Raw genomic sequence first — 10754 nt, 5'->3', positions numbered from 1 at the left:
CTAAAAAATCAACAGGTAAAATGGAGATAGTCAAGAATATTCACTCTCAGAATTTTACAATCTAAACCATGACTTTCAAATAGCAGTGATACACAGAAAAAAAAACCCTGTGAGAGATCATAAAAAAATTAAAACTGGCACCCATAAAAGGCAGCTATTGAGGACAAATACCTTTATAGCAGCCCCATACTCTTAATAAACCCTTTACTGGTAAATCCTTTTGTAAAATGTTTATTTGCTTGGTACTGTCTCAGCTTCTAACAGAAAAGCACAAGTTGCTGAAAAGCAAGTCAAAAAGCTGCTTCAGAGAAACATGAGAATCCCCTGCCTCCCTCCCTTTTCGTTTCTTCTCTGCAAGATAAAAAGTATCGATTGTGAACAGGTAACCTATTGGAAATGAGCTCAGTCCTAAGGACGGAAAGGTTGCAATCCACCAGCACATGCCAGGAGCGGGAATGAAGAACGTTTTAATGAACACAGATTATCCCAGAGAGACTAGGGGGAAAGATGCACGCAGGAAAACAGGACTGTAAAAATCATTTAGGGACAAACTTCCCTCAGAAGTCTCCCAGCTATCCCCTTACACTTCTGTCGCCTCATACACAAACAGCTGCGTCTGGCCTGGGTTACCTCTCTTCTACCGCCAGCGGGGCATTGGCAACGCGGCCACTAAAAGCCATAAACTGGGAGCTCCAGGGCAGGATCTGCACTTCAAGGGGCCGGGTGAGCACAGGGAGCACACGCCGAGACCCGGGGGAGGGGAGGGGAAGGGAAGGGAAGGGAAGGGAAGGGAAGGGAAGGGAAGGGAAGGGAAGGGAAGGGAAGGGAAGGGAAGGGAAGGGAAGGGAAGGGAAGGGAAGGGAAGGGAAGGGAAGGGAAGGGAAGGGAAGGGAAGGGAAGGGAAGGGAAGGGAAGGGAAGGGAAGGGAAGGGAAGGGAAGGGCCGGAGCCGAGCCGGGTGGGGAAGGGCCGAACGGGGGCCGGGAAGGGCCGAGCGGGGCCGAGAAGGGCCGAGCGGGGTCGGGAAGGGCCGAGCAGGGCCGAGAAGGGCCGAGCGGGGTCGGGAAGGGCCGAGCGGAGCCGGGAAGGGCCGAGCGGGGCCGGGAAGGGCCGAGCGGGGCCGGGAAGGGCCGAGCGGGGCTCCCCGCGCTCAGCTCCGGCCGCACGTCCGGGCCGGGAAGGGCCGCCCCGCCCCCCGGCGCGTGACCGCGCGGCTTCCGGGTCCAGCGCCGGGCTCAGCTCCGGGAGCGCCGCCGCAGGAACTTGGCCGGGCAGCGGGAGGGAGCACCGGGAACACCGGGAGCGCCACAGGCACCACCAGCAGCATGTCCGGCAACGGGCTGGCTTACAGCGAGCAGGGCGGAGAGGCGGCGCCCGAGCTGGCGCAGGAGGCGGCGCCCACCGTGACCCCCTCGGCGTCCGCGGCCTTCGGGCTCTTCAGCAGCGACACCAAGAAGTGAGAGAGGGAGGGAGGGAGGGAGCCGGGCCCGGGCGGGCGGTGCTGGGCTGGCCACGGGCGGACACGGTTCGGGGAGTCCTGGTGGGGAAAGCTGCGCCTCCCCCTTGTGACTCCGCCGAAAAGTTCGCTGGTTTCCCTTTAAAGTGTGTGCAGACAGCGGGTTATCTGTTAAACTCCTTTTTTTTTTTGGGTATTTTAAAAGCTGCTTTTGGTTTATCTACTACTTTGACAGCGCTGGAATTGTCTTAATTTTGCCTTCAAATGTGTATATATATAAAGTGGGTTTTGTGGTGTTTTTTTAAAGTATTTGTAGGAGTTATGGTTGGATCAGGGCGAGGTGGCCAGCTGGAAGTGGGTGTTAACACTGTTAACAGTGTCTTGGTCAGAAGTCAAAATGAGGAAATGGAGAAGGTAAAAAAAAAGAACAACAGCCCAGTCAAGTTCATAGAAAGGTACAGAAAGCTTTCAGCTCCTTAAAGTAGAAGTGGATTGGAGAGGAAGAATGACCAAATGAAAGGATCAAAAAGGTTTGCTAAGCTGGAATTGTATTCTGCAACAAATTGGAAATCTATTCCAGGAGCAACCAATAAAAAGCACCATAAACTAAGGTCTCATGTACATTAGAAAATCAATTGCTGCGTCTTCAGTTTGATTGTTCTGCACAAAGAGAACATCTATGCTCTGGAAACCTCGACTGATGTGTTTATTTGTGAGCCACAGCAGAGTAAATCACAAAAAGATGAAGCTGCTGGCGCTCTAATGCTTAGCACTGTGAGACAGTAGCTGATGGGCCTCTTCAGTTTGCCAGATGAGTCTCATTTCTTTTTCCCCATCTATTTTGCTAAATACTTCGCTTTTTCATTTTGTCCCAGTTCAGGTTTTCACTGCTGTGGTATAAATGCCCTTCTGTGGATCTGTGTGTTTTAGGTGATTAATGTTGTTTGCCCCCTTCTTTTTTTGTCCCCTTCCATAGAAGCAACTTGGCACTTTATTTCTAAACTGTTACTTTGCCTTTTTTTTTTTTTTTTTTTTTTTTTTTTTTTTTTTTTTTCCCCACGGGATGAAGGGTAGCCTGTTCATTGATCATGGCCATAATTTTCTACATAACTCCTAAACTTAGGACTGTTTTGTAGGTGAAATATATCCCTCTGTTTTATTAGATGCAGAAGCTGATTCTACCCAAGGCTCCCCAGTGATCACAGGGAAAAACAGCTCTGGGGTCCTGAGATGATTTGTACATGTGTATGTATATGGATGTCCTTTAGTGTGGCAGAACCAGAGCAGCTGGCTGAGCTGCCAATATGTGAACATGCCAAATTAATTTATTGCTCCTCTAGACTTGCTCTTACACTTACAGGAGTGTAATCCTCTAAAGGAATGACTTGAGAGGAAAACAGACATTGCTGTCTGTGGTCTTTCGTAGCTGACAAGCGAATTCTTGCTGAAATAGGGCTTTATCCACAATTCACTTAAGGCAGTTCACTTCAGTTTAACACTTGCTTGGTTAATATCTCAGTATGGATTGGGCAGTTGGGGAACAGACACTGTGCAAGGAAGGTGATTTGTGTAGTGTGAAAATTTGTGTAGCATGAAAAAGCCACTGGGATGCAAGTGAGGGTTATTGTTAGAAAAACAAAGTGTGTGGCACTCTAGTTGGAAAACGCAGTGGTCATTCATCAAGCCATTCATTGTATTTTTAATAGTTCACTCTAGTAATAGTGGAAAACCTGCTCATCAGAAGGCAGCATAAGAGAATACAGAGAAATGCAGGTTGTGTCCTTGCATCCTCTGCATGGAGGTGTGGGTTTAGTGGAGTATCCCACTGGTGAAATGAAAATTACTGTTAGAGTTTTTTAGAGGTTGTTTGCTGATCTCTCTAGATTGTCTCTCATCATTACTGATATACTCCTGTCTTGATATCATAGTGTTGTTTCAGTTCTTGGCAAACTTTTTTTTTGTTGCTGAGGAAAGGGGATTCTTCTTTAGGTCTCCTGATGGTACAAGAAATACTCCTTCTCAGCAGAGGGATATATATGTAATTTATGGCCCAGAACATAACTACAGTAACAGTTGGGCCAGAACCCAGGCTTGCCTGTTGCCAGTGGATCAGAACAATACCAATAGTTAATGTATAAGTATCAAGATACTACTGTAAACACTCCATTGAAAAAGTTCCAGTCTCTTTTCTTTGTGTTGTCTGTCTTCTCCTGTTTGTCACAAAGAGGTAAGCCTAAATGGTTATGAAAATAGTGAAGATGTTGGGATAAGGTGTCTTCAATCTTGTGACAGAAGAGCCCACATAGAGGCACAAATCACTGTTGGTAGACTTAAATCTGAAATCCAAACTTGGTCCAATATAAATTAGATACACTCTACGTAGCCGCTGCAGTTAAAAATAAAAAAGGTAAGAATACAACTTTGCCATGCTTCTGTGAGGTGACTGTTCAGGACATGCTCAGGACAAAAGGGAGGAGGAAAAGAGTTTTCTCATCTCTCTGGAGTATTACATACAACATGGGCTTAAGAAACAGATTTCTTGTTGGTGTTGACTAAACTGAAACTGTTCTTGAATAAGAGATTTCATAACAAATGTATTATACTGCTGCTAGCTTTTCCTGTGAGTATTTAATCCTGACTAAAGAGGCAAATAGAACTTGCGTTTTTGACATGTGTTGCTGTTAAAGCCTCTTGGTTAGCTGGATGAATGAAGTGGATCTGGTGTTCAGAGAATGGAATTTTTGCATTCATTCTGTTAAGCATCTCAATAACTAAATAATTGAAAGATCCTGCATATCTGAGATTAGTCAGTCTGAACCTTCTTGTGTGGAAAGGGCCCTGTTTCATGACTGGGGATGCCTGTTGCTCTCCTTCCTCTCTTCCTCTTTCACACTTGTCACATGAACTGGCGTGTGTGGGGTTCCTTTATACAGGAATTTATGTTTTTATGTTTTAAGAACATGTTTGTGTGTTCGGGTTGGTAGTTCGACACTTGTCTTTGAATATTCTAGGTATTCACATGTCCCGCATGTTTCAAAAAGGAGAAAAAGGGTCAGATTCTGGTCCCCAGAGTAACGGAAACAGTCTGCTGAGAAGTCTTTGCTCACAACAGAAGTTTTCAGCAGTAAATTTGTAAGACCCAATGGGTTATGTGAATCTTACAGACAGGCTAAATCCAGCATGTGGCCCTCAAGCTATTTCTCTGTGTTCTAGATTGATGGACTCCATGCAGTAAGCAATGCCTAGCTGGAATCTCAGAATCTCTTGTGTGGTGTAGAGAAATACTGTGTGATTCACATCACCTAAGTTAATAGAATATTTTTATAGTTACATTATGCTTTATTACATTATTATTGCTCTAAGTGGAGGAGTAAAAATTCTAACCACCTTCCAACATGTAAGAGTACCTGGAGAGCTAATTAGAAATACAGAATCCTTGTTAATTGCATATATTATACTACAGCTATAACTGCCTACAGGTAATTGCAGGTGGACAGAGGATTTTCATCTATATTAATCACATTTTAAACAAAACTTTCCTGCATGTAAAATTAAAATATAATAATATTTGGTACTTGGAAATGGTACAATTTCAGCAATAAAACTATTTATTGCTTTATCTGATAAAATGTAAAATCTTAGAGGTGAACCATAGGAGTAACATCAGTAGATGTCAATTGTTAAGTACAGTATTGAACCAGATGGCAAAATTTATAACACACATTTTCGCCTTTACTGATTTGCATCTTTAAACTGTATTTCTGCCAAGCAAAATACGTTTGTAATTTATTAGATTTTTTTTTTATTGCAGCTCTGGCTTACATGTTTTGTTAAGCCATTTGTCAGAAAACTCGGCAGTGCTGCAAACTCATTTTTCTTTGCAGAGATTTGCAAGCCTGTTTTGCAGAGAGCTGAAGGTGGTGATTTCATTAAGATACTCATTCCCCAATTCTCTGTGCAGAAGACTTTTCCAAACCCATCAGACCTAAAAACTTGCTTTCAACAGCTGCCAGAGGTGTTCTTGGAGTCTTAAATTGATCTAGTTTTGTCTTGGCATATTCCATTCAACCAGTCACGGAGAGATTGTACATAGATTGCCATTTGTGAAATTCTTGGAGGAGACTCCAGCTCTAATATTCAAACTTGATGCATCCGCTGGCTCATTGGCACAACTTCTTTCTTTCTCCATCTGTTAAAATGGCCCCATGCCCACCAATATGGTGACATGCCAGTTTCAGTAGGATGTACAGCCCAGCAAAGATGAATGGTTTGGATGAACTGGTGAGTCTACAAGTAACATCTAAACCCTCTAGTCAGTACAGGGATAGGAGGTAAATGCAGTGTACAAATGTGGGCATGCTATTGCAGAGCACTTCTGCTGAAATCTGTCACATCTGATGGGAAGTGACATGCAGAGAATATGTTCTTATTGCCATGCATTTGGCACATATGAGGATGCAAGCAATGAGCTATTGATTTGCTGTAATGTAGTCACTATATTTTTTGACTCTATAATGTAGTCACTATATTTTTGGGGGCTTTTCTTATTTGCTCAGAAAGGCAAGTTTTACAGTTTAAGGTCTTCACGGTGGTTTCTGCATATTTACTGCGTTGTCATATATTTGCCTTAGACATTTGCTTTTATCTGCATCCTGAATGGTATTAAACAAACATATCTGCAGCTGTTACAAGGCTGAAATTCCACGTTTCTAGTTCTGCTTTTTTTTGAAGGCTCTCCTTGTCAGTGCCACCCCTTGATAGTTTTGGTACTTGAAGGAAACCAGAATGGTTTTGGCATTCTCCCAGAAGATGAACAGCATTTTAATGCTGTTAAACAGTGCTTCTGAAACCTGGACATATATGTAAATATACCAGCACTGAGTAGGTTCTGGTAACACCACCTCTGTGTTTTAAAGAAGCCTTTTCTCACCATTTTTGGAAACATTAGGAGTTGGACTCAATGATCCTTGTGAGTCCCTTCCAGCTGAGAATATTCTGTGATACTGCATCTCACTTTCTTATGATCCCTTCACAACTATCAAATGCTGGAAAGTGATCTACAAATATCTGCAAATTCTGAGCACTAGCTTCAAGACAGGCTCTAAGTTGACACAACCATTTAAGTGGCAGCACCACTCCTTGTGACACTCTTTCAGCCTTCAGCAAACCATCTTCCACTGAGGAAGGTTTGTCTCTGGCAGAAGTTTCCCTGCAATATTGATGGTGTGGGTGCTATCAGAAAAGGTTATATGCAGTTGCAAGACTGAATCTTTTCATCCTTTCAGACCTTGCTGCTGGGTGAGATAATGTCTGGTACTACTCTACTGACAGCAGATAAACTTAGCTCAAATCACAGTCTGATCTAGAAGGGATTTTAAACTGCTTTGTCATACTAACTGCCATCTGGTTAGAACTTTTGTAGTGTAGGTAGTTTACATACCTGCATTGATGGTGGTAATAGCAGCAACTTCCAGGTGTTGATGCACTGAATTACTCAAATATTGCTCAGGTACTGTCTATTCACAACAGAGATGCTTTATTTAGTTTTTAACTTTATGCATCCAGTTTCCTCGATGAAGAGGAAAGACTGTAACTACCCATCCAGATTGCAAGTGCTTTGAGAAATTAGTGGCAAAATAACAATTAAATGAGTTAAATTATGTTTCTGGTCAGACCATAACTGGTTTTGTTCTCTGTGACTGGTTTTGTTCTCTGTGGTGCTCACAGGATGCTGTAATTACCCTGGTTTCCCTCACATCTCCAGTCTATCCTTTCAAACTATTGAGTTTACTTTTTCTGTAATGTGCTTCTTTTTTAGGAAGAAAATTTAGGGATGGCCAAAAAAAGAAATAAATTCTTATCTCAATTTCTCTCTTTAAGCCATAGAACAGCTACACTCATAGCCATATGATTCAAAACTTCCTTGAAGCAGTAGTTGAATTCTGTGTTGTGAATTAGAAGTGAATGTAGTGTTACAATGGAAGAGGGTGGTAGTACTGAACAGCACCACAAGATGTCATTCAAACAGTTTGTGGCATACACCAAAACACAGTGAAATTCAGATTTCTTAATTTCCTGCTAGAAGAAGACCCTAAATCAACAAAATTAACTCAAATTGCAGCATGTATTTGTTGCCAGTTAAGCTTCCATGTTTTATGGGTCTGAAATCAATTTGCAGTTCCTCTTTAAATATTAAGTTCAAACTTGTTTAGAGTTTACCTAGAATAAACCAATGTATTTTAAAGATTTTGCAGTGCCAGTAAAATGCTAAGAAAATAAAAATTTAAGGAAACATGGGATGTTCCCTAGGACTTTATTGCTATTCAGGTGCCAAGAGTAAAGGTTACACTGCTTTGTCAATGTGTATTTTCTGCTTCAAACTTGGTAGCATCCACAGTATTTTGAATTTTATGTTGAAGGCAAAAAATTAAATTATTTTAGTATGCTGTGGTTGAAAGTATGTCCTGCCAACCGAAGTCTCTTGAATTCAAAAACAGTGCAATTGATATTGTGTAACTGAAATTATGCAGTGGTGGAAAACTTAAAACAAGAAATGCATTGTTAAAACTCAGCTGAGTGAGACTTTTGTAACTTCTGTTCTATAGGAGCTTTGTTCCATAATACCAAAACTGGTGAAGTTTGCTTGCTCCCCAGTGGTGGATTTGTTTACCATTTCCTGTATCTTACCTTTCACTGTTATAGTGCTGTGCTTATATATGAAGATCTTCTGTCTCACCAGGGTTTACTTGTATAGAATTCACTCTCCTTTCCTTGGGAGGATTACAGCTGTTCCCAAGGTTATGGTTGCATTGCTGGTTGGGCTGCAGTTGCAGTGTTGATACTCATTAAAAGGCTTATGATTATTGTGTGATTTCTTTCAGTAACTGGCACGTCAGAACTGTAGCAAAACTTGAAAACCTATGGATTTAATCTTATGGTGTGGCTAAAACCAGTAGAAAATAAATGTGTGTTTTACCAGAGTGGAGCAAGTATTTTCTTAATAATAGTTGTTTGGACCATGTCAATGCAGTGCCAAATGATGTGCTGCAGAGTCTGGATTAATATTTTAGTATAACTAGAAGTTTGTCATGATTCCTATGGGGAGACAAAGTAACTGAGAGAGGAGCCCAGATTTATTGCTGACGTAGCTGTTTAAACCTCAGTGATTAATAGTTCAGCCTACCTTTTTTTTTTTTTCCTATAGAAGTGGGTAACATTGCTCAATGGAATCTGTAATCCTAGTTTTAACCTCAGCAAGGTGCCAGTTTTAGTGACCAGGTGTGGGCTGACAGTAGTATGGCTTATTCAGAATATTTCTTTGGGTGCTCTTTGCCATAATCAATGTGCAGAGTAAGGTGATCAAAGTGTTTTCCGGCACAGGACTCCAGGCTGTTAAAGCATAATCTTGTGACTGGCAAGATCTGAGGTTGTTTTTTGTCTTCTCTTTTGTTTCCTACTTACCACACCTCTACCCCCACCATCCCTTTTTATCTTGGGACAGTTGTACCGATTGTGGTTTATTCCTCTTTTAGTGCCACGGGAGTAGAGGGTGCAAGAAAGAGCACAAGGACTAGAAAAGATTAACTAGTGTTGTTTATTTTCTGATAAAAACATCTGTAAGATTAATCCAAACTGGTAGGTCTGTCACTGGTCCAATGGTATCCATACCCTTATCGTATCTACAAATGGTACAAGGGTATGAAAAAAGCAGTGTTTTCATGTAGGAAAAAAAAAAAGTAGTGGGTATCTTAAGTGCTGCAACTGTAAAATATAAAAACATAGAAGAAAGTTAGAAACTGACTACCTCCACTTAACATTCAACCAGTGTTTCAGGGGGAACATGTTATTTGGGGTGTGTTTTGTGATGTCTGTCATGTTGTGTCATTGCAGGTCTGTCATGTGTGATACTTGCCATGAAAGTTAGATGATGAGTTTGCGTTTTTAATGTACACTCCTTTAGCTTTTAGGTTCTAATACTGAGAAATGCAAGCCTGTGGTGATAAAGGTTACAAAGGCAGCTGGGAACTGATTTCTGATATTAATAATTTACTTGTTGTCTTTTATAGTTCATGCTATACAAATACTAAAGATTATATTTCATACCACATACTTAATATTTCGTATGAGTATAATATTTCTAATTTTAGTCTATACCAGTGCTTTCAGCTTGCAACTTTTGAGAATAGTGGGCCTATATTGAAATAGATGTTAAAATAGTAGATCATGGCTTGGCAACTCAAGGGAAATCTTGTTGAGTTCTTAGAATACATCATTGGGCAGACAGGTGGAAATATTCTTGTTTTTCTAGTGTGGTTTTTTTTTTTTTTTTTTTTTTTTTTTTGTTTGTTTGTTTGTTTGTTTGTTTGTTTGTTTGTTTTTTTTTTGGTCTTGGGAAGTAATTTTACCTCTTCTTACTGTTAGAAAAAATGGCTGAGACTATGTACTCTGGCAAAAGTTTGGTGTTTTTTGCATCTACTGTTGTTGGGATCATTGATTTCCTGCTTTGTATGATCCACATCATTTGTCAACTATCAGATTAGGCTTCTTTAAACCTGGTATTGCTCCTGAAGTAAAAAAAGTTTATATTTCAATCACCTATAATATGTACCTAACTCTGTCAGAGTAGAATCTCTGTCAAAGTTTTAGCAGGGAGAGGCAAAAGTATTGATGCAGCTGGGGGTTGCTTACATTTTCCCGAGCCCTTGGCAAGCGGAGATAAGTGATAAAGAAAGTGTTTGTCTAGGATTGTGTATTGAGGAACTGTCACCTCAGCATAACTAATGAGTGTAGAAGCATGAACCCTAGTGTGACTGCATAGCTTTCATTTATGCTTTCTATTTTGAGGGATTTTATTTAAGGATTGAAATTTCCTTAAAACTTCTTAATGATCAAAAGATGAAAATATTTTCACTGTACAATAGACTGTATTACAAAAGACTGAAATGCATTTGATTTTCCTATTGTTCATTGAGGCCGCTGATAAGAGTTGTTTTTGGAGGGAAATGACCTTTGAAATCTGCATATGGTATTTGTTTCTGGAAGTTAAAACAGCAAGGGAGTGGGTATCCTGTTACTTTGTAAGATTTTCTTTTTTTTAGAGTAGACCTCACTCTTGGCAGGCAAGCTTGGTTGAGTGCAGTAATTTTTTTTAATGGTTTTTTACATACTTCACTTAAAAGAATGGAACAAAACTCCACAATGCTGGGCAAAATAATTGAGGTGTCTTGCACTATTAAGTCAGCTCTTAAAGGGAAAAACTTTGATGTTACACTGAAACCATATCTAACTGTAGAAGAAAA

At 40.8% G+C, this 10754-nt stretch overlaps 1 protein-coding gene across 1 annotated transcript in view; it reads left to right on the top strand.

Moving 5' to 3' along the window:
- Positions 1–1232: 1232 nt before the first annotated feature.
- AP3B1 (adaptor related protein complex 3 subunit beta 1) overlaps positions 1233–10754 on the top strand; it is a 155012-nt gene continuing 145490 nt past the window's right edge. Inside the window, exon 1 of the mRNA XM_083884158.1 lies at positions 1233–1455. Within this exon, the coding sequence (XP_083740284.1) occupies positions 1325–1455 (131 nt within the window). The 5' untranslated portion in view covers positions 1233–1324. The remainder of the gene's footprint in view (positions 1456–10754) is intronic.

This window comes from Zosterops lateralis (genome assembly GCF_965231275.1).
Source record: "Zosterops lateralis genome assembly, chromosome: Z".
In the NCBI taxonomy this organism is placed as follows: domain Eukaryota; kingdom Metazoa; phylum Chordata; class Aves; order Passeriformes; family Zosteropidae; genus Zosterops; species Zosterops lateralis.
This window is presented reverse-complemented; position numbering and strand designations above follow the sequence as displayed.